We start from the raw sequence: 25,131 nt of genomic DNA on the forward strand, positions 1-25,131 counted from the left end.
CCTCTAATTTGGTGCCACATTGAGGTTTTGAAGAGCTCACCCATGTCAAAATTATTGATTATAAAAAAACGAAAATTCGATTATTAATATATATTTTTTTTATAGAATTTATATATACTATCAATCTATGCCATAAAAAATGCATTTACTTGAAGATTGTTAATATCTGTGAGTATTAAATAAACCAAGCATTATGATTTTTAAGTTACTTAATATTTAGAAATTTGTATTTAGAATTTTAATTAATTATATTTCTATTTAAAAAGCTTTATTAAAAATTTAGTATTTGAAAACAGTGTTAGTTTTGTGTATGGTCTCACTAGTGTTAAAAATATTAAGTTTCAAATATATTATTCTAAGTTGTTTGATATTTCTTCTAGTAAAAATTACATTTTCATACTCATAAATTTTTCATGTTGTATGAAATTTTTTCGAGATATAAAAAATTTAGAAATGCTTGAACAGACTCAAATTCGGAAATACCCTTATTTTGTCTTATTGATATTATTGTATGATATAATCATAAATAATCAAAAATTAATTTTTAGAAAGATATGAATACTCTTAAAAGCGTGATAAGCATTTAATGTAGGTCTTTTCTTGACCAACGCATTTTCTTAATATAGAAAATGCTCGTCAAGAAATTCAATAATTTATCTAAAAAATGAAACATTAAAATTCTCATGCCATTATAGCTGGCCATTGAATTAATGAGCCCCCAAGCGTGTTATAAGTTCAGGGGAAGGTCTCGTACGTGGCTTGATCGAACGATCAAAGACGTGCCACACGAGGCCTCACGTATTTAAGCTAAAAACTATTTCTTTCCCCACATTTTGCCACTTCTCTCATTCCCTCGCAATCTCAGTGTCAGCATGACAAGGAAGAAGGTGAAGTTGGCATACATCACCAACGACTCGGCCAGGAAGGCGACCTTCAAGAAGAGGAAGAAGGGGCTGATGAAGAAGGTGAGCGAGCTGAGCACCCTGTGCGGCATCGACGCCTGTGCCATCATCTACAGCCCCTACGACTCCCAGCCGGAGGTCTGGCCCTCTCCCGCCGGCGCCCACCGCGTTCTCTCCAAGTTCCGCAAGATGCCGGAGATGGAGCAGAGCAAGAAGATGGTGAACCAGGAGAGCTTCCTTCGCCAGCGCATCTCCAAGGCCCGCGACCAGCTCAAGAAACAGCTCAAGGAGAACCGCGAAAAGGAAGTCGCCAACCTCATGTACCGCGCTCTCGCCGGCGAAGCCTCTCTCCACGCCCTCTCCCTTCCTGACCTCCACGACCTCGGCTGGTTCCTCGACCATTACCTCAAGGACATCCACCGCCGCATGGACTCTTTTGGTTTGGCCGGCGGTAGTGGTAGCAGCGGCGGGAGTACTGGTGGTGCTGGAGAGAGTAACCATCAGCAGTACCTCCAGCAGGCGGCTTCGGCCGTGGGGCTGGAGGTTGGGAATATGTGGGCGGAGGCGATGCAGAGTCACCGGTGGCTGATGGAGCTGCTCAACTCGTCAAGCGTGAACGTGGATCAGAGTATCAACAATCTAGGAGGGTTTGGAGGAGGCGGCGGCTCGGCGGCGACGGGAGGAGCAGGGGAGGATATGAATATGATGCTGCCGTTGATTGGGGATGCTACCAACAACTACCACAGCAGTTTGTGGTCGAGTGCTTTTTTCCCATGAAAAAAATTTCATATCATGCATTTTTAGTTTTTTTTTTTTCTCTTTGTACTACGTATAATGTGAAGAGTATGATCTGAACTACCAAGTTGATATTTTTTTTTTTTTGGTTGTTTATTTGAAAATATTTTAATAAATATTGAGTTATAATTAAAATTTTTGTAATAATTCATATTGTGATAATGATGTAAATCTAGAGATAAAAAATTGCACAAAAATATAATAAATAAATTGTATTCATACACATACAATCTGTCCAATTGATATTTGATAATATATATATATATATATATATATGTAATTACTGCTATTTAATTGCACAAAAAATTTAAAGTATTTATTAATTTTTAAAGCAAACATCAATCATTTTGAAAAATTGATCAATGATCAATTATCTTGTTCTTACATATGCTTATAAATATTTTGAATAATAATAAAGATGAAATATTTCTTAATTTTTTTCTTTATTGACCTTTAATTTATTCTTATATATATATATATATATATATATATATATATATATATATATATATATATATTTGTACGTGCATTTGAGTAAAATGTCCCATCCTTCAAGTAATAAATTATAAGACACAAAACAATCCTAACTAGTTAAAATTGGCATTACAGTGGAAAAATGCAAAAAGAAAAACTAAAAACAAAAATCAAAAGCTACAAGAAATTAAAAATGTTTGGTTAATATTTATAAAATTAAAAACTTAGTTTAAAAGACTAATTTTAATCTTCAAATAAAATAATATTATAAAAATACAATTAAAAATAATAGAATTACAAAATAATATACATTAAAAATAATTTCAATGTGAAGGATTTGTTACCATAATGGGGGCACATTCTAGCCTTCCCTTATAAATGCTGCTAACTAATATTACAAAGAAGTTTTATTTTTGAGACTAATAATTTAATAGGTTTTCGTAAACTTTTTAAGTGGTGAAACTCAGAATATTAATTGTAATAGTTTATCACACACAAAAAGGAAGGCCTCCATATATTATAAAGCAGTATACACATTTGTTATTAGAGTGAAATAAAATAAAATTAAAATAATTTTTTTATGGTTTTCACACGTTCATTTTTTTATTTTTTATTTAAAAAAAGAAATTTCCAATTCGTTTCCAAACTTTTCATGTACAGTGACTCAGTCGAGAAACGCTATTCATGAAATATTAAGAATTAGAATGTTCTGTTGCGTTTGTTTTGCCCATTTCATTTTCCAAAAATAGATTTTTCATTTTTCAAGCTTAAGATTTAATTCAGGGCTGCCAGTTTCTTCTCTTTTCAAAGTTTAGATTTAACAACGGTGGACAGTAGTAGTTTCACATTTTTAGGAGTTGAGTGCTATAGTTATATTGTATTGTTTAGTGTTTATGAATCACAAGAAAGTGATTGGTCGTTAAACAGACATTTCACTATGCACATTCTAGACATTTGTTAAATGTCTTTAAGAAAACTTCCTTGTACTTTTCTTGATTGAGAGAGAGAATTTTCTTTTGACGGCTTAGGTTTACCAAATTTTTAGAAGCGGCCAGACCATAGTGCTTTCTCCCTTAATCGATTCAAAACTCTTAAGATGAGTGCCTCATATCATGCATTTTTTTTTTCCTTGGTTTTGCTAATTATGTATCACTGCTTATGATATGAAGAGTCATGTTCCCTTTTATTTTTTTGAAATACTTATTTTATAGTTTGGTATACAAATAATAGTTTACCAATTCTCACCCATGGTTGGTCCAAGTGGGCATGCTCCAAGATTTCGTAGTAATAAGAGGCTTTGGGTTTAATTTCGCATGAAGGCAATGCCTTCATTTATCTGAGTTATTAGGCCAATCACATTTAGAAAATGATCAAATCAAACTACCATATTAATAATTTTTTTTCTTCTCTTTTTTTAATATTTTAATAGATTTTAAGCTTTAATTAAAATTTTAGTAGATCATATTTCATCCATAGGGTACCTAGAAAAGTTCTATAGTGGGTTTAAAAAGAAAAGAAAAAAAAAAGGTGTATGCAGTAGGTAACTGACCATGAATGGATCAACTTGCAAAAAAAAAAAATATGATTATCCATTTTCTTTTAATTACTGTGGTGAGAGCAATTAAAAGAGTAGTAAGTGAATTTCCAATAACAATGAGCTTACACTGGCTGTCGGCACTAAGCTATGATGGTTTTGGCTAATTATGAAAAAATTTCTTGGAAATTTCAAGACGAGAGCTCATGGTACTTGTTCCATCTAACATGCTACAGTTTTAGCTATAAAATATAGATATGAAAGTTATTTAAAATTAGAACTACTACAAAAACATTTTTAACGTAAAGATTTTCTCACTGCGAACAATTTTACAATAAAATGAATGGCATGCAAAACCATGAGTAGCATTGTGAAAGTTTACAAATGTATTGAAAAGTGATCAACTTCATTATATTATACCAATACCCATGGGGGGTGGAGAAGAGAAAGTAAGCCAAGGTAGAGAAGGAGGAGAAATACTCCAGGATGTAGTGTGCATAACTTCCGAGAGAGTAAATTTCAATTGTGAAGAGAAGACTGAATAAGAAATCTAAAATGAGGCAGAAAACTAGATCTCATAATAGATTAGCACTAATCTAAGTAATTTTTTCGGCTCTAAATTTTTTAATTTGTACAATTGAATCTGCAACAATGATTCATGAAGCAGGCATACATATTTTCTCAAATTATAGAACAAGATATAAAACAAAACCATGTTGAATCCTTACAAGGGAAGCAATAGTTGATGGATCTTGACTTCACTCAAAACCATTGTGCAAAAAAGCAAAACCCTTCACATAATTCAAAGCCTAAGATTAGAAAATCTTAAAAGAAAAACCTGATCTTGAGCCCACAAGCCGAAATCCTTGGACCAAAAATGAATCTCCCATTATCTCTATCAACTTCCATTGAGTAATAACACAGATACAAACAAAATAACCAATTCTCAGAATCTCACCAAACAACAAGGCAGAAATATTTTTAATTTCATTTGCATTCCAAGCAAAACAAGCTTTAAAAAGCTTTTTTATTTTAAAAAAGTGGACATACCCCACCAGATCACAGAGAAGTGAACCGAAAGAAAAACCCAACAAACTGCAAGCAGAAGGTATCATTTTCGTCGAAATCTTGAGCTCAACTTCTGAGGCATCCAAAATGGAGAAACAATACAATAACCCCCTCTCAGAAAGAGTCGGCCTTGGAGAATAACCCACTAAGGATTTTCAAAGAATAAAAAAAGTACAGGGGAAAAGAAGAGATAATCAGATTCGGACCACTAGTAGCAAGGCATAATAGACACAAAAAGTGAATTCCAGAGAGAGGTACATCAAGCATGCTAGAGAGAGAGAGAGAGAGAGAGAGAGAGAGAGATCGTGTCACTGTGCTGTGGGCTCTCCCAGTTTTGGAGATTGTTTAATTAAATTTTAACCCTGATTAGCGTAGTAAAAATTTGGGAACCCGAGAGATTCGGTCAACCTAGGGCTTCACTAGTCAGTCGACCTCACTCAAAAATTTGAATTTAATTTTTGGTTCGGCTGGCCGTGGAAGGTGTCCGATCGGCTGGCCAAGGTGATTTTCCAAACCTTCATAGGTTTGATTGGTTGAACTTAATTAAGGCCAGTTTGCTGAGAGGACAGGGCAGGTTGGCAGACCCATTTTAAAATGTTGAAGCCGGTTGGTTTAGCTTTAAGGAATAGGCCAAGGTTGAGGTTGGGAAGCCAAGATGCATGCTTGTTTAAAAGAATGGCCGCCTGGGCAATTTTTAAAACAGTCAAATAATAAAGCCGGCCAACCGAGGTGTTTTGAGCACTCATAGGTGAGTCGACCGGGGCTCTTTAGAAATGAAGATTTTGTTGTTAAACTTTTTGAACCCTGTGTGAATAAGTTATGATATTTTAATTCGAAGGGTTTTAGATCTTATGGTTAGTATATGGTCTTTGAGCATCAAATCCTATCATGTATGCAATGCATTATTACAGACCATATAATTATTACAAACCCAAAAATTTAATCCAATTACAATTGAAAAAGTTTGTCTTCATTCCTTTTGCACTTTGAATTGCCATGCCATACTCCAGGTGCTGTTGAATTTCAGCTCCTCATGACTTCTATTTTATCCTTACCATCCGTGCATGCAAAGTAATAATCCTGCTCACATCATGAACGCACGAGTAAAATATTTTGCATTTGATATAATCAAAACAGGATAGGAGTCAAAAAGTCAACACTACATATACATGCTTGTAGCTTGGGATTGAAACCATGACAATTTTCATTGGTGAGGTACTAGAAATTACACATAGGCTTTGTTGAGGTAGGCACACTACTGTACTTTATTATTATTATTATTATTATTATTATTATTATTATTATTATTATTATTATTATTATTTTCAATTTTATGTATTGGTTTATTAAAAAAAAAAAACTTATTTCATAACATATTCACACTATGCTGATGTGGGCATTTCTTGGGAGTTGTTATAGTAAAACCACTTTTTGCCCCACCTTCTTCATTTCTTCAATTCGATAGTGGCTAGTAATCTAGTCACGGCTGTTCCTTAGGCATATGATAATCTACTAAGTGATTATTCATCATAGGTTTGTGATTATCACTAGCTAACTTGGCCAAAAAAAATATAATAATGCACAATTCTCCTACTCTCTTTTCTTGTTACGTTAACCCATGATATTACAAACTCGTGATGAAAGTTATTTTCCTAATCTACCTTCTTGTAGCTCACCTAGAGGCTTACACTCCACTGCCTATTATTTTTGTCATGGATTCACGAGCTTATGACTTCTTGTTTTCAGTTGTCTCACATACACATTGCTAGAAACTTTTATTGTATGCTTAGTTATAACATGAACTAGCTTGGTAATGTTGATGCAATAATTTATTGTAGGTGCTGAGGCTTTCACCAAGGGCTCTTTTTGACCTGCATAGGAAATGAGTACTTAGGTTACCATAATGAATAGGGAGATGTCTCTAAAAGGAAGGGATACATTTTGTGCCTTAAGGCTTATTTATAGGAATAGAAACTCTTTTATACATGGCTAAGGAATATGTAAAGACCTAAATAGTGTTAATAGAAAGTGTACGAGTTGGTACCATGATATGTATACTGTTCCAAATTCATCTACGGAGTCACAAAAATGCATTGACAATCTCCATTGTTAGCTTTACATGGTTGTTAAGGTTTTGCAAAGTGTTAGCTTGTAGCACACATCAACCAGAACCAATGAGTTCAAACTAAATTTCCATCAATTATATGTTTCTTTGTACATTATTTGACTTGAATCTCATCCATCTACAAATTCTTCTTTTACATGAAACTTGACTTTTAATTTCTTGCATTTCTATTTCTCGATTTCAATTAATTGATTATTGTAAAACATTAAAAATAATGTTATAGCATGCTTGATAATGGTACTTTGAGAGATTTTTTTATTTATTTTTTTGAAAAGGTACTTTGACGACTTAATTGGATCGCTTAAAATTTTCTTTCAAGTGGACAAATCTCATTCCCAAACAAATGGCATACACAAATTTCTTATAAGAATTAGATGCCTTTATATTTCTTAATTGATATAGTTTATTAGAAACCAAGGAGCATGTTCGGCACACACGATTGATAGTTATGACTCAACCTTAATAACATCATATTAATAGGTTATCACAAAAAAAATTATTGTAAGAGATTTTCATGAGCAATGTAATAAAAATTATACCATGGGCGTAAAGAAATTCAATCAACCTTAAAAATCCAAATCACTTCTGAAAAAATGAAAATTTTTTGATTATTTTTTGTGATAAATAGCATGAATTGATAGGAACAATATAAATATCAATATTGATTATCTATTTTTTTTTTAAAAGAGATAAATTTTTTTTGAAGGGACCCACCTTAACAAAGCTAGGCTTTGTGTAGTGGAGGGCAGCCTAGCTAAATGTTCCAAATAATAATTACTGATAGTAATAAATCTATTAAAGAAACAATTAAAGGTAGATATATGCAAAGGATTCTTAATTAGTTAATACTTACCAACTAAATAATTTGTGTATTTATAAATGCAATATATGCGTAATAAAGAAGTGTTTGTGAGCATGAGCTTTGAATTTCTTAGAATTATATATAGAGTTAGACTTGAAAGCCATATTTATTATTATTATTATTATTATTATTATTATTATTATTAGTATTATTATTATTATTATTATTTGTGAAAAATATTTCCATAATTGCTGCATACCATACTTGGATATGCAAATATTATTTTCCATATTTATTATTATTATTATTATTATTATTATTATTATTATAATTATTATTATTTTCCTATTTTTCTTAACGCTATGCAAATATTTCTATTTTAAAAAGAAGCTTTAATGTACATAAACGGTCTCAAATTTTAAAAGATATTCACATAAATATGCTTACTAAGATTAACTAGTTCTTATAAATGTACATAAACTAAAGAAAATTTTTTTGATATTAAAAAAACACACTTTCTAAGTACCTACCACAAAAGTATGAATCAAGATTTTCCTTCTATCCTATATTTTGGGGTTTGGAATTAATATTCAATGTTCCTAAAATTTCAATACAATCGAGAAATTACATGTTAAAATATTCAATGTTCCTAAAAGTACGAATCGCATATTAAACCTTGTCGTTTCAAAAAATTTCCTTCTATCTTATATTTTGAAGCTTGAAATTAATTCAAGGTTTTTAATTTAAATTTATGTAAATTTAGACAAAATTTAATATAAAATAATACTGAATTTTGTCTAAATTTATACAAATCAAAATTTAAAACCAAAAATCTTTACTCCTAAACACATTTTATTGTCAAATAAGTCGAACAAGTAAATTGAAAATAATTATTTCAAAACTAATCACTTTTAGTGCACTTGCAATAGGATAAAATTACATATCAAATTCTTAGATAATATTTATTTCATTTTCACACTATTTTATTATGTGAACTGCAGATAAGATTTTGTAATTATAATTAATGAAAATCTAATATAGTAAGAAAGGTAAGATAGGATTTGGAAATATGAAATTAAGATAATTCATACACAACTTATTAACTAATACAATTTTTAAATTACAAAACTTACCTTAGTTAAGCCAAATATCTTAATCTTACCATAAAAGATTAGAAAAATGAAAAAGCCCAACTTCTTTTTTTCAAGCTCTCCTACTACTCCACGACTAAATAGGCCTCGAGATTATAATTTGTGGATTTTCTTAAAAATGAAAACAGAGAAAAAAAAAAAAGAAGCATTAAATTGCCTATTTATTAAAACAAACAATCATGGCAAGAATTAAATTACAAAAATATAACCAAAATTGCAGTAGCACAATCGAATCACGAATTAAGGGACACATTTATGTGGATAGAAGAATCACTTAATATGATATCTTTTGAGCTGTCGGATTTTGGATGATCTGTGTTTACTCTCACAGATCTGTGTTTGATTCTAACAAATACTCAACGCATGCATCTCGTTCAATGCTACCGCCTTTTTGAGGGTTCAAAAGATCGGCTATCCTCGTTGCACTTCTCTCCACATTGCCTCAAGTAGAGTGGTGCATAAATGACAACCTGTGAAGGAGAAAAGACTAACATGACACAGTCCATGCATTGTAATCCTTGACACAGTATGACAACTTTGGTTTAGCACGAGGGATTTTATTTCAGGTCAATTTAAATTTTGTTTTCTTGAAACTGAACAACCTTGTCCCCATATAAACTGTGGCAGCATTTCAAACTTTCCCTATATTTTATTTCAGGTCAATATCCCCACATTTTGTCACTTTCTCATCCCCTCGCAATCTCAGTGGTAGCATGACAAGGAAGAAGGTGAAGTTGGCATACATCACCAACGACTCGGCCAGGAAGGCGACCTTCAAGAAGAGGAAGAAGGGGCTGATGAAGAAGGTGAGCGAGCTGAGCACCCTGTGCGGCATCGACGCCTGTGCCATCATCTACAGCCCCTACGACTCCCAGCCGGAGGTCTGGCCCTCTCCCGCCGGCGCCCACCGCGTTCTCTCCAAGTTCCGCAAGATGCCGGAGATGGAGCAGAGCAAGAAGATGGTGAACCAGGAGAGCTTCCTTCGCCAGCGCATCTCCAAGGCCCGCGACCAGCTCAAGAAACAGCTCAAGGAGAACCGCGAAAAGGAAGTCGCCAACCTCATGTACCGCGCTCTCGCCGGCAAAGCCTCTCTCCACGCCCTCTCCCTTCCCGACCTCCACGACCTCGGCTGGCTCCTCGACCATTACCTCAACGACATCCACCGCCGCATGGACTCTTTTGGTTTGTCCGGCGGTAGTGGTAGCAGCGGCGGGAGTACTGGTGGTGCTGGAGAGAGTAACCATCAGCAGGACCACCTGCAGGCGGCTTCGGCCGTGGGGCCGGAGGTTGGGAATTTGGGGGCGGAGGCGATGCAGAGTCACCGGTGGCTGATGGAGCTGCTCAACTCGTCAAGCGTGAACGGGGATCAGAGTATTAACAATCAAGGAGGGTTTGGAGGAGGCGACGGCTCGGCGGTGACGGGAGGAGCAGGGGAGGATATTAATATGATGCTGCCGTTGATTGGGGATGCTACCAACAACTACCACAGCAGTTTGTGGTCTAGTGCTTTTTTCCCTTAATTAATTCAGAACTCCTGGGGGAAAAAAATTCATATCATGCATTTTTAGTTTTTTTTTTTGTTTGTTTATTTTATAATATTTTAATAAATTTTGAGTTATAATTAAATTTTTAGTGGATCAGATTTCATCCAAAGATTTGTAATAATTCATATTGTGATAATAAATTGTACAAAAATATAATAAATAAATTGTATTCATATGCATATGTATTGTGCATATCAATCTGTTCAATTAATTTTAGTATTTAATTATTTATGTGTGTATACAAAACTTATAAAAAAATATAAACACCTTCTATATATATATATATATATATATATATATATATATATATGTAATTACTGCTATATAATAGGACAAAAAATTTAAAGCATTTATTAATTTTTGAAGCAAACATCATTTTGAAAAATTGATCAATGCTCAATTATCTTTTACTTACATATGCTCATAAATATTTTGAATAATAATAAAGATAAAATATTTCTTAATTTTTTTCTTTATCGACCTTTAATTTATTCTTATATATATATATTTTGTAGGTGCATTTGAGTAAAAATGTCCCATCCTTCAAGTAATAAATTATAAGACACAAAACAATCCTAACAAGTTAAAATTGTAGACTAAAGGAAAATGCAAAAAGAAAAACTAAAAACAAAAATCAAAAGCTCGAAGAAATTAAAAATGTTTAGTTAATTTTATAAAATTAAAACAAATTAAAAACTTAATTTAAAAAAACTAATTTTAATCTTCAAATAAAATAATATTATAAAAATATGATTAAAAATAATAAAATTACAAATTAATATACATTAAAAATCTTCTAGCGTGTATTTTAACTCGTTTTTCAATGTGACGGATTTGTTACCATATTGGGGGCACATTCTAGCCTTCCACTATGCATGCAAGTCCCTCTTTAGATCATTTAGTTTTATTGTTTTATTGCTCTGTGGACATTAAACTGAGGGAAAGGCCAAATGTCAAGTATAGGTGGCTTTATCTTTAATACATTCCATTAATTGCATTATATGCAATCCATTAATAAAACCCCCAAAGGAAATTTCGTACAATCCAAAATGGGCTAGCCATTAAATCCTTAATTCTTTTAGTTCATTGGTATTAAATCAAATATACCTAAAAATTCTATTTGGTTAATTAATGATCTGATCGTATCCCATTGAATTAATCAGCAATACTTTTGCCCACCTGATCTGTATTCATTATAATAGATTATACCTATTTGATTTAATTAATCAACATTACTTTGCCTAAAGCTAATGAATTAATTACGACACACTGTACATTTTTATTTTAGTTTATTTGTAAGTAAAATTTTTAATCTCGGTCAATAATGCAATTGATTATGATCCCTTAATTGCATGAAATACTCAATTTTTCATCGTAAACTTTCATCATAAAATGTTTTTGTTATTTATAAATTTCAAATAAATTACTTCACACTATGCATTTTAAATTTCTTTAACAAATTTTTGTTATACTTTTCTTGATTGAGAGAGAGAATTTTCTTTTGATGGCTTAGGTTTACCAAATTTTTAGAACCGGCCAAATCATAGTGCTTTGTCCCTTAATCGAATCAGATCTTATAAGATGAGTACCTCATATCATGCATTTTTTGTTTTCTTGGTTTTTCTGATTATGTATCACTACTTATGATATGAAGAGTATTTGGTCATGTTCCCTTTTATTTTTTTGAAGTATCTATTTTATAGTTTTGTATATAAATAATAGTTTACCAATTCTCACCGAGGGTTGGTTCAAGTGGGCATGCTACTAGATTTCCTAGTAATAAGAGGATTTGGGTTTAATTTTGCATGAAGGCAATGCTTTCATTTATTTGAGTTATTAGGCCAATCACATTTAGAAAATGATCAAATCAAACTACCATATTAATAAATTTTTTATTCTTTTTTTAAAAATTTTAATAGATTTTTGGCTTTAATTAAAATTTTAGTAGATCATATTTCATCCATAGGGTACCTAAAGAAGTTCTATGATCGGATAAAATAAAATAAAAAAAAGGTGTATGTAGTAGGTATATTGATGTCATTAAGGATATGTACGATGGAGTAATGACTAGTGTAAAGATTATATATGGAGAAATTAGAGAATTTCCAATCACCATTATGTACATCAAGGATCTGCTTTGAACCCTTATCCTTTTACTTTAGTGATGGACCAACTAATTAAGAACATTCAAAATGAGGTCTCATGATGTAAGTTATTTGTAGATGATATTGTATTGATTGATGAAACTAGGGGCAGAGTTGTCACACCCCGAACCCGCACATGGGTCCCGGGTGTGAATATAGTAACCTAACATGTCTTTGTATCAATTCAAACATACATGATATAATACAATAAGAGGGTCCGATCCCGTGGGGTACACGGATGTCCTATACACATGCAAATATACATCCATACTCATTAGTTACACAGCGGAATATGTTTCATCTATCTATATAACATACCATACCAGAGTCTGTACAAAGTTAAGATACATGAACCCATACAATACTAAGGTATACAATCTCATAAATACCGTACATACTCTAGGTGTCTACAAAAACCATCACGACAACCCAGTTACAAAATCTCATACCTAATCAGGTACTAACAGCAGCCAGTGACACCCTTGCTTTTGATTGCTAGGATGCTAATTACGACTACCTGATGGACCTGAAAATATTATACGTACATTCGGGGTGAGACACATCTCAGTAAGGAAGAAAGCAGGTTATATCAGTGTGTGGCATAACAGTGTTATTTTACGCAAAACATAACACTATACATGCATACGATACAGTTCGAAAACATTTCCATACAGTTTCATACAGTTTCAGTATTTTCACAAATTCATTCCTGTACATATGATACCCAAAACATACGGTCAGTATCGTCACACTAATACGCAACTACGCTATGAAACCCGAAACTTCACAGCGATAACATTGCCAATACGATGTAGCTCACACTGGTACACAAGACTCCATGAATCTGAAGCTTCACAATGATTACATTGCCAACATGCAACTACTCCATGAAACCTGAAACTTCATAGTGATTACATTGCCAATACAGTGTAGCTCATACCCCTCGGTGACCAGCCAGGATACGTAGTGATATTGCACACCCTCGGATATAGAGCCGGACACTCTCGCCTATGATTTTCACACCAGTACATGGCACAACGTACGGTAATTAGCCGCCTCTACCCAATTTCACAAAACTTGGAATCATTTTGGAGCTCATACTCCTATACATATCAGCATATAGTAATTAGCCACCACATAGCTGTTTTAGAAAATACCTAGAACAATTACATACAACCATACATACCACACTTATTTGGTTTACGACAAATCATATCATTTCCCAATTCAAGTATACAGTTTATACAAATATGGATAACAGTTATCTCAATAATATAGTTTAAACAAAACAAACGGTTTTCCAAACAAAGCAGAGATGATACCTGAAATCTCCAAATTTTCTCGAAAACTGTAACCCAAAAATTCCATATTTTACCCGATAGATTTCCCCAAATATGTTACCAAAACATACATATGATTATAGCCTACAGGCTTACTGATCCCGATTTCAAAAAGTAACTGATATAAACTAAATCCCCTTACCTTAACTCGAATTCCAACTATGAACTCTACGGTCTCCAAAATTATGAACCGAGACTCCAAAACCTACAAACCACAGTACAATACATGCTTACAATTTGTATAACTACACATATTTCGAATCAAAAAGGAAAATCGAGTCTTACCTCGATTTTGTCCTAAAACATGAAACTACTCGAAACGAGATTCCGATTCACTAGAAACGTAGAGAATCCTTCCCTTATCCTCGCAGTAACATCAAATTTATGAATCTGGCGACGAACGACGAAGAAATCAAGAGAGAGAGAGAGAGAGAGAGAGAGAGAGAGAGAGTTCTAAAGAAAGAGAGTGAAGATATTAAGTTAACTTAGCTTAGAAGCAACCCTTTTGGATATTTATAGCCCTTTGATTCAGGTGGATTCATCGATGAATTGGCATCCTCGTCGATGAGTCTGCTATTACCTTCGTTGACGAGATGCTAATGATACATACATACATACATACATTCCCTCGCTTATGGTGAAGGAATATCGTGGTTACATACATACATGGTCCCGGGAGCTTACAATACAACAGGACTCTCCCAGAGACTAACCACCCAATACTAATACGATAACAGAGTATTACATACATACATACATACCCATACCAACCCTGCTATCCAACTACTACTCAGAACAACTGCAGATACTTCCGACGTATTTCTATCTCCAGTTCCCAAGAAGCTTCCTCAACCTCGTGGTTTCGCCACAATACCTTCACTAACGGTATATCTTTGGTACGAAGCTTCTGAACTTTTCGGTCCAGAACCTGAACAGGTATTTCCTCATACTCTAAAGTATCCATAATTTCCAACTCATCATAACTGATAACATGTGATGGATCCAACACATACCTTCTCAATATGGATACGTGAAATACATCGTAGACCCTCGAGAGTGCTGGGGGTAGCGCAACTCTATAGGCTACCAAACCCACTCGCTCAATAATCTTGAATGGTCCGATGTACCTCGGGCTCAACTTGCCCTTCCTCCCGAATCTCATCTCTCCCTTCAACGAAGTGATTCTAAGAAATACCTTACTCCCCACCTCGAACTCCAACTCACGGTAATAAACATCCACGTAACTTTTTTGTCAACTCTGAGCCGATCTAATCCTCTTCCAGATCAAACTTACCTTCTTAGATGCCTAATGCACGAGTTCAGGTCCTAAAACCTGACGTTTATCGACCTCATCCTAATACAAAGGAGATCGACACCTCCGACCATACAAAGCCTTGAACAGTGTCATCCCTATGCTAGCCTGGAAGCTATTGTTATAGGAAAACTCCACCAGTGGCAGAAACTGAATCCAACTACCACTGAAATATAAAACACGAGCCCGTAACATATCCTCCAAGATCTGTATCATCCTCTTCAATTGTCCATCAGTCTAGGGGTGGAACGCTGTACTGAAAGTAAGTTTCGTCCCCAGTACTACCTACAAGCTCTTCCAGAATCGAGAAGTAAACCTCCGATCCCGATCTGAAACAATGGACACCGATATGCCACGCATTCTCACTATCTCATCCACATATAGGTCTGCTAGCCTACTCAAAGGGTAGCTAACCTTCATCGGTATAAAGTGAGCAGATTTCGTCAACCTATCCACAATTACCCAAATAGCATTCTGCCCGTGAAGCGCTGGCGGCAATCTAGTAACAAAGTCCATAGATATGCGCTCTCATTTCCACACCGGAATAGGCAAAGGTTGCAACGGCCCTGTCAGCCTCTGATGTTCAGCTTTCATCTGCTAACACGTCAGACACTACTCCACGAACCGGGCAATATCCTTCTTCATACCACTCCACCAAAAGGACTCGCACAAATCCCGATACATCTTCGTACTACCCGGATATACCGTATACAAAGAAAGATGTGCTTCCTATAGAATCTTCTGATTTCATCGTCGTTTGGAACACACAACCTGATCCCAAACCTCAACACACTTCTATCAGAGATGTTAAATTCCACAGCCAATCCCTGCTGCACTTTCTCCATAATTTCTACTAACTCTCCATTATTAGCCTGCGCGGCTTTAATGTGCTCAAACAAGGTTGGCTGGATCACCAAGCTAGAAATGAAAGCCTAATGATCACTAGACACCAACTCCACACCAAGGCTTTCCGAATGCCATCTGACATGATGCTGAGTTATAACTACAGATACTGCTGCATTTTCTGATTTCCGACTCAACGCATCAGCTACCACATTAGCCTTCCTCGGGTTATAACTGATCGTGCAATCGTAGTCCTTAATCAACTCTAGCCACCGCCCCTACCTCATATTCAGCTCCTTCTATGTGAAAAAGTACATGAGGCTTTTGTGGTTAGTGAAAATCTCACACTAAATACCGTACAGGTAGTGTCGCCAAATCTTTAGGGCATAAACCATAGCAACCAATTCCAGATCATGCGTACGGTAATTCTTCTCATACTCCTTAAGTTGCAGAGAAGCATAAGTTACCACCTTACCTTGTTGCACAGGCACACATCCCAAACCCTTTAGGGACGCATTGCTATAGATCACAAAACCTCCATCCCCCGAAGGAATGGTCAATACTGGAGCAGTAACCAGCTGATGCTTTAACTCAAGAAAGCATTGCTCGCAATCACTAGTCCAGTCAAACTTCACCCCCTTCTTAGTCAATCATGTTAGAAGTCCAGACAAGTTAGAGAAACCCTCTACGAACCGACGATAATAACACTCCAGTCCTAGAAAACTCTGAACCTCCTGGATGTTCTTCGGTCTTGTCCAATCGACCACAACTTAGCATACAGCTTCCTCTCTCGTAGAATATGTAGCACCAACCTTAGATTGTTTTCATGTTCTTCTGAACTCCTTGAGTATACCAGAATGTCATCGATGAATACCACTACGAACTAATCCAGGTACTCATGAAACACCGTGTTCATCAAATTCATGAACACTACTGGCGTATTGGTCAACCCAAATGGCATAACCAAGAACTCATAGTGACCGTATCTGGTTTGGAAAGTAGTCTTCGCTACATCCTCATATCTAACCTTCACCTGATGATACCCTGACCGTAGGTAGATCCTCGAAAAGACCTGCGTTCCCAGCAACTAATCAAAGAGATTATCTATACGAGGCAAAGGGTAACGATTCTTCACTGTCACTTTGTTGATCTCACGGTAATCAATGCATATGCGCATCGACCCGTCCTTCTTCTTCATAAACAAAACTGGAGCTCCCCAAGGCGAAACACTTTGTCGAATAAAACCCTGGTCCAGTAGTTCCTGCAACTGCTCCTTCAACTCTCAAAATTCTGCTGGAGCCATCTAGTACGGAGCTTTAGAGATCGGTTTGCTTACCAGGCAACAACTCAATCGTAAACTCCACCTCACGATCTAGAGGTAAACGAGGTAAATCATCAGAAAACACATTTGGAAACTCATTGACCACCCGAATATCCTCGAGTCTCAACTCATCCTGCAACGGTTCCTTCACACAAGTTAAGTACCCTTGACACCCGTCCAAGAGTAGCCTCCTTGCCTGTAACGCAAATAGAACCTGTGGCATCGAATGCACACACGATCCCACGAACTCATACTCCTACTCTCTAGGAGGTCTGAACACTACTACCTTCCTACAACAATCAATCACTGCAAAACTGGAGAATAGCCAATCCATCCACACTATGACATCAAAACCATACATGTCGTATACTACAAGGTTCGCTGGTAGTAGTCTCCCCTGGATTTCCATTGGGCAGTTCCCTAACATCTTATTATAGATCGTTACACTCCCAGTCAGTGTAGTCACGGACAACATCTCATTCATCACACAAGTTTCAACCCCACACAACTTCACAAAACTATCAGATATGAAAAAATGGGTTGCCCCTGAATCAAATAAAACAACCACTCTATTCGAAAGTAGTAACATGGTACCTGTCACCCCGTTCCCAGCATGTTCTGCATCTACTGGAGTCAGTGAATATACCCTTACCAAAGCCGTGATTGCTTGGTAGATCCCCCGAGGCATTTGATTACTTCCACGGTTCTGGCTTTGTGCAGGCGTATCTCTCCTCGGTGCCTGGAAACTCCGTGACATGTGGCCCAACTTGCCATAGTTGTAGCAGTTTCCCCAGAACGGCTGACATTCGCCATTGTGCCTTTTACGGCACTTGGCGCACGGTGTGGAGGTTGTATCCCCCTAATAACTCTGCTGCTTAGTGTTTAGCCGATACCCGGAACTGTAGCTCTTCTTCTGCTTTCACTGTCTCTGTCGATGACCACTCTGAGGACTAGAAGATACTGACCTCTTCCCCTAATCCTGCAATACCTCATCTCCCCGAAGGTCGGTCTCAACTATGGTGGCTTTATCCACCAAGACAGAGAACTCACGGATCTGCAGCATCCCCACAAGACGGCGGACGTCTTTCCTTAGACCCCTCTCAAACCTTCAAGCCTTCTCATGCTCATTCGAAACCAAGTACGATGCAAATCAAGATAACTCAATAAATCTGGTTGCATACCTCTCCACCGTCAGAGTTCCCTACGTCAGGCCCCAAAACTCATCGGCCTTCGCATTCCGAGTGGAGACCTAGAAGTATCTCCCAAAAAATACCTCCTTGAAGCGGCCCCACGTCATACCAAATGGGCCAGCTCTCTGCCTCTCAAGCAGACTTGCCGCAATCCACCAATGCCCTGCCTCCCCAGTCAGCTAGAAAGTAGCAAACAAGACCTTCTGCTTCTCAGTGTAGTGGAGGACTTCTAAAATCCTCTCTGTCTTCTCGACCTAGTCCTCCATCATTATCGGATCAAGTCCTCCTATAAATGTCAGAGGGTGCATGCATGTGAACCTTTCGATGGTACACCCCGCATTAGTAAGAGAGCATTCACGTCTCCTAACACTCCACCAGATCTCTCGGATCACCCGTCTCACCAAATCACGAGACACAGAAGGAGACTCATCGCTTGCCATCTTCTCGGAGCCACTCTCCAAGTTATTATCATTGGGCTCCATTCTGAAATAGAGTAGAAATCGGTTAGGACTCCCATATCACGTACAGTTAACACAATAATTAACACACAATCATGTTAACTACCCTCTCACTGGCCTAGGTCTGTCCTATCACACCGACACGAAAGTCATCAATGGTTTGCCCTGATTTTACTAGAATCGTCATTCCAGGAAAAACATGAAACACCGCCAACGAATCCCTATCTAGCAACAAAACAACCCTCGACCTACTCTACCCATTTCAACATCCTAAAGTCTAGTATGTACAAATAGCTACTCCCAACCAAGTCTACAAGACCGAGCAACCTGGTTAGCTTTAATACCAAGCTGTCACGTCCCGAATTCGCAGATGGGTCCCGGGTGTGAATATAGTAACCTAACTTGTCTTTGTATCAATTCAAACATACATGATACAATACAATAAGAAGGTCCGACCCCGTGGGGTACACAGATGCCCTATACACAAACACATATACATCCATACTTATCAGTTACGCAGCAGAAATTGTTTCATCTATCTATATAACATACCATACCATAGTCAGTACAAAGCTAGGATACATGAACCCAAACAATACTAAGGTATATAATCCCATAAATACAGTACATACTCCGGGTGTCTACAAAAACCATCATGATAACCAGGTTACAAAATCTCGTACCTAATTAGGTACTAACAATAGCTAGTGACACCCCCACTTACGATTGCTAGGATGCTAATTACAGCTACCTAATGGACCTGAAAACATTGTACGTACATTCGGGGTGAGACACCTCTCAGTAAGGAAGAAAACAGGTTATATCAGTGTGTGGCATCCTAGTGTTATTTTACGCAAAACATAACACCATACAATACGATACAGTTCGAAAATAGTTTCATCCAGTTCCAGTATTTTCACAAATTCATTCTAGTACATGCGATACCGAAAACATACGCTTAGTATCGTCACACTAATATGCAACTACGTTATGAAATCTGAAGCTTTATGGCTATTACATTGCCAATACGATGTAGCTCACACTAGTACACAACTACACCATGAATTCAAACCTTCACAGCGATTAAATTGCCAACATGCAACTACTCCATGAAACCTGAAACTTCACAGTGATTACATTGCCAATACAGTGTAGCTCACACCCCTCGGTGACCAGCCGGGATATGTAATGATATTTCACACCCTCGAATATAGAGCCAGACACTCTCGCCCACGATTTTCACACCGGTACATAGCGCAGCATATGGTAATTAGCCGCCACATAGCTATTTCAACGTACGGTAATTAGCCGCCACTAGCCGATTTCACAAAACCTGGAATCATTTTGGAGCTCACACTCCCATACATATCAGCGTACGGTAATTAGCTGCCACATAAATGTTTTACAAAATACCTAGAATAATTACATATAACCATACATACCACACTTATTTGGTTTATGGCAAATCATATCGTTTCCCAATTCAAGTATATAATTTATACAAATATAGATAACAGTCATCTCAATAATACAGTTTAAACAAAACAAACGGTTTTCCAAATAAAGCAGAGATGATACCCGAAATCCCCAATTTTTTTTGAAAATTGTAACCCAAAAATCCCGTATTTTACCCGATAGATTTCCCCAAATAAGTTACCAAAACATACATGTGATCATAGCCTACAAGTTTACCAATCCCGATTTCAAAAAGTAACTAATATAAATTGAATCCCCTTACCTTAACCCGAATTCCAACTACGAACTTTGTGATCCCAAAAACTACGAACCGAGACTCCAAAACCTACAAACTACAGTACAATACATGCTTACAATTCATACTACTACACATATTTCAGATCAGAAAATCAAACCGAGTCTTACCTCGATTTTGTCCCGAAACACGAAACTACTTGAAACGAGATTTTGATTTGCTAAAAACGTAGAGAATCCTTCCCTGATCCTCGCAGTAACGTCAGATTTATGAATCCGGAAACGAACGGGGAAGAAATCAAGAGAGAGAGAGAGAGAGCTTCAAGTCCTAGAGAGAGAGAGTGAAGATATTAAGCTAACTTAGCTTGGAAGCAACCCTTTTGGATATTTATAGCCCTTTGACTCGGGTGGATTTGTCAACGAATTGGCGTTCTCGTCGATGAGTCTGCCATTACCTTCATCGACGAGATGGTGGCCTCGTCGACGAGCCAACCATATTTTTCCCAAAATCCCTCAAGATCTCCTCGTTGATGAGACACTGAATTTCGTCGCCAAGAACAGGAGGGACTTTGTCGATGAACTCTGGCTTCATCGATGAAGCTTCCCCAAATTACCACTTTACCCTTCTTTCAAATATTAAATCGACATACTACGGTTCGAGTTCTTACAAGAGTAGAGGCTAACTTTGAATTATGGAGAGAAGCTGTAGAACCTAAAGGCTTTATGATAAGAAGAAATAAGATAAAATATATGGAAATGTAATTTCAGTAATGGTTGGAAGAATATTAGAGACAAAGTTAAACTTGATGATGAAGAAATAAATAGCACTTGTAGGTTTTGATACCTTAGATCTATTATGCAAGTTGAAAGAGAAATTGAAGATGATGTGATGCATAAAGTGAAAAGTGTGCTTTGTGATCGTAGAATACCCTTGAAATTAAAAGGAAAGTTTTATAGGATGGCTACACGACCAACTATGCTATATGAATCAAAATGCTAGGCAACGAAAAAACAGAATATTAAAAATGTTAAAGTTGCCAAGATAAGAGTGCTTAGATGGATGAGTGGTGTCGCGACGTCTCAGGTGTGCGTGTGCCCCGGGCAGCGAAATTAAAAATCAATTTTAATTTTCAAGGAAAATATGGAATGTCGGAGTCGCCACTAAACTTTTAGTGTGGTTAGAACACATGATTACTACCCTGTTAGGGGTAGAATGGGTCTACGTTACCAAAGTTAGGCTCAGGAGTTCGGTAACGCGAGGGGAAGGTACAAGCACCCCCTACGCGCCCGTTCTTACGAACGATACCTAATTAATTTGAAATTATCCCTAAGTTAATCTAATAAGTCTTTAAATTACTCCTTTTCATGAATTTATAAATACACATGGAAAATAAATAAATAACTAAATAAATATATACATATATATACATATATATATATATATATATTCCCTGAGAGCTTAAGGTACGTGATGCCCGAAGGCACATACCCCCGCAATAAAATCATAGGGATATACATACGAAAATACTTAATAAAATAATAAAAAATACTAGAAAGAGTAAATATTGTAATACAATGAAACATAGAAAATAGTAAAAAATAAAAAAATATATATGTGATAATAATAAGGCTAATACATCATAATGATAATACACTACATGAAATAACTATTCTACTATGATAGTGATACATATATATATCTCATAATATTAATAACATATAAATGTTAAGACAATATTTTAATATTATCTATCATAACACATAAGTACTAATATTGTACAATAATAGTATTATTAGAATGATAATATACCTATATCACACTATTAGCAATAGTAATACACATATATTATAACAATACTACTAGGATACTAATACACATATACCACAATAATATACATATATCATAATAACCCAAAGCCTCAATAACCCAAATATTAATAATAGAGGAGATTTTTAATAACAAGGTAGTGAATCACGTCCTAAAAGCTAAATTAATATAATATGAACCAACATGGAAATAAATAAGACAAGATAATGGAATCAAAACGGGATAAGTATACAATGTCAATCCAACCCTAAAAAAAATGTACATCAATATGGAAAATAACATGAAGCCTAAAATAAGTCAATTAGTATGGAAACATGTGATAGTAATATGGAAACGTATCTATCCTAAAACTAATACACAAGTTATATGGAAACAATTAATCCCTAAAATTAATACACAATAACAATATAGAGACAGATAAAACACCACTCAAAACCCTAATAACGTAAAATAGTCAAAACCCTAAAATAAAACAATAACCAAAACCTTAAATGATAATATCATGAAAATAATGTAAATAATCAAGAATCATGAACATGCGTAAATATTACAATCCTAAATAATAAACAATAATACACAAAATCCTTAAATATCATATAAACAATAATCATGATAAATATCCTAAATACATCAAAAAGCCTAAATAATGTCTACACAATAAAATAAACACCCTAAATAATATGTAACAATAAAAATAAGTATATTACAATGATTACAAAGAAAATACAACGATAATATAAGTACTTTAAACAAATATACAACAATAAATAAGGATATATAATAAAGATAAAATATTAAATAATAATCCAAACCCTACAACAATATTAGATATCAACATTTAAACTTTAAACATTAAAACAAATTCCTACAATATATTCTACAATAAAAAAAAAAAGTATGCATATGAATATTAATGGAACAATCATCACAAAAAAAAAACTTCCTATAATAATCATAAAAAAAATTTCGTGCATTGTGTAGGCACAGTGTGAGTGTGTGTGTTCACTGTGTGTGTATTGTGTGCCAGTGAGTGAGTGTGTGCAGGGGAACTTACCAAGGGGGTTGCCGGAGAATGGAGCAGGGGGCACCGGGAGGTCTTGCCGTCGAGGCTCGTGGAGATCTGAAGCAGATGTAGCCGGAGATGATGCTGCCTGGGCTGCTGCTGCTGCTGTAGCATGACGGAGGGACACCGGAGACGATGGCTGGACTCAACTGGTGTCTTCGGGAGGGATGCTCTGCTCGTGATCTGCAGGGGCTGCTGCGGTGTGCTCTGTTCTGCTGTGGTGGAGTGGCTCGGGCTCGTGTGGTTGAAGATGACCGGAGCAATGAACTGGTGACTCCAGCAGCGTCGCAGCAGTGGGTTTGCTTGATAGTAATGGGGTGGACGGAGATCGCCTCTGCAGGAGGGATGACTTGGGATAACTGTGGGTGTCCTCGGCGGTTTTGGCTGAGATGGCTGGTATGCTGGAGTTGCAGGAGTGGCCGAGGAGGTTGCAGAGGGATGGATTACAGCAGGCTGGGTGGTGGCCGAAGTGGGAGTTATGGCTGGGTGTAGGCGAAGAAGAAGAAGAAGAAGAAGAAGGAGAAGCTCTCGGCTGTGCGCTGCCGTGCTGCGCCCCCCGGCCCCTCTCTCTTGGGTGTGTGCGTAAGGCCCTTTTATAAACATTTTAGAAACCCTAGCTCCTCTCCTTTTCCTTTTTTGATTTTTTTATTTTTTATTATATTTTTTTCTTTTATATTTTTATGGTAATAATATATATAAGCATAATACTAATATGGTAATAATAATAATTATAATAATAATAATAATAATAATAATAATAATAATAATAATAATAAATAATGATGAATATAGAAATAATGATAATAGTAAATGATAATAATAACAAGAGTAATAAAAATTAATAACAATAATAATAGCCAAATAATAATAATAATAATAATAATAATAATAATAATAATAATAATAATAATAATAGTGGTAAAAATATAGTGGTAAAAATAACAAATAAAAATAAAAATAAAAATAATAATAATCCTTATAACAATATAGGAAACTAAATAATAATAATAAAATAATAGTAATAATAATAAATTATTTATATCAATATAGGAAAATAATTAATAATAATAATAATAATAGTGAAAATAAAAAAAATAATAATAATATAAATAACAACAATAGAAATCATAGTAATAATAATAATAATAATGATGAAATAATAGTGATAATAAAATAATAATAATAAAAATAATAATAATAATAATAATAATAATAATAATAATAATAATAATAATAATACAATGAGAAAGGACCCCTTGTTCTATTTGGTTAGGGCAAAAATAGGATGTCTACAAGTGGTATAACACTGAAAGATAAATTAAGAAATAATATATTCACGATAAGTTAGGTGTAGCTCCTATAGAAGAAAAGATAAGGGAGAGACGACTTGGATGGTTTGGGGACTTGCAGCGTAAGTCGTATAGTGCACTAGTGAGGAAGAGCGAGTTAGTTACAATAGGGGCTGTAGAAGAGGCAGGGCTAAACCTAAAATAACTTGGAATGAGATATAGAATAAGGAATAGCCCT

At 35.5% G+C, this 25,131-nt stretch overlaps 2 protein-coding genes across 2 annotated transcripts; both read left to right on the plus strand.

The window, feature by feature from the left end:
- The first annotated feature begins 941 nt into the window (after nucleotides 1–941).
- Nucleotides 942–1,679, plus strand: LOC131145883 (agamous-like MADS-box protein AGL80). The gene has a single exon (XM_058095062.1). The coding sequence runs from the start codon at nucleotides 957–959 to the stop codon at nucleotides 1,677–1,679; it is 723 nt and encodes a 240-aa protein (XP_057951045.1). The 5' UTR covers nucleotides 942–956.
- A 7,885-nt stretch (nucleotides 1,680–9,564) lies between these two features.
- On the plus strand, nucleotides 9,565–23,720 carry LOC131145884 (agamous-like MADS-box protein AGL80). Its single transcript, XM_058095063.1, has 2 exons — nucleotides 9,565–10,342; nucleotides 23,569–23,720. The coding sequence occupies exons 1-2, from the start codon at nucleotides 9,565–9,567 to the stop codon at nucleotides 23,718–23,720; spliced, it is 930 nt and encodes a 309-aa protein (XP_057951046.1).
- Nucleotides 23,721–25,131: the final 1,411 nt, after the last annotated feature.

The sequence above is a fragment of the Malania oleifera genome, chromosome 13, assembly GCF_029873635.1.
Source record: "Malania oleifera isolate guangnan ecotype guangnan chromosome 13, ASM2987363v1, whole genome shotgun sequence".
Lineage (NCBI taxonomy): Eukaryota > Viridiplantae > Streptophyta > Magnoliopsida > Santalales > Ximeniaceae > Malania > Malania oleifera.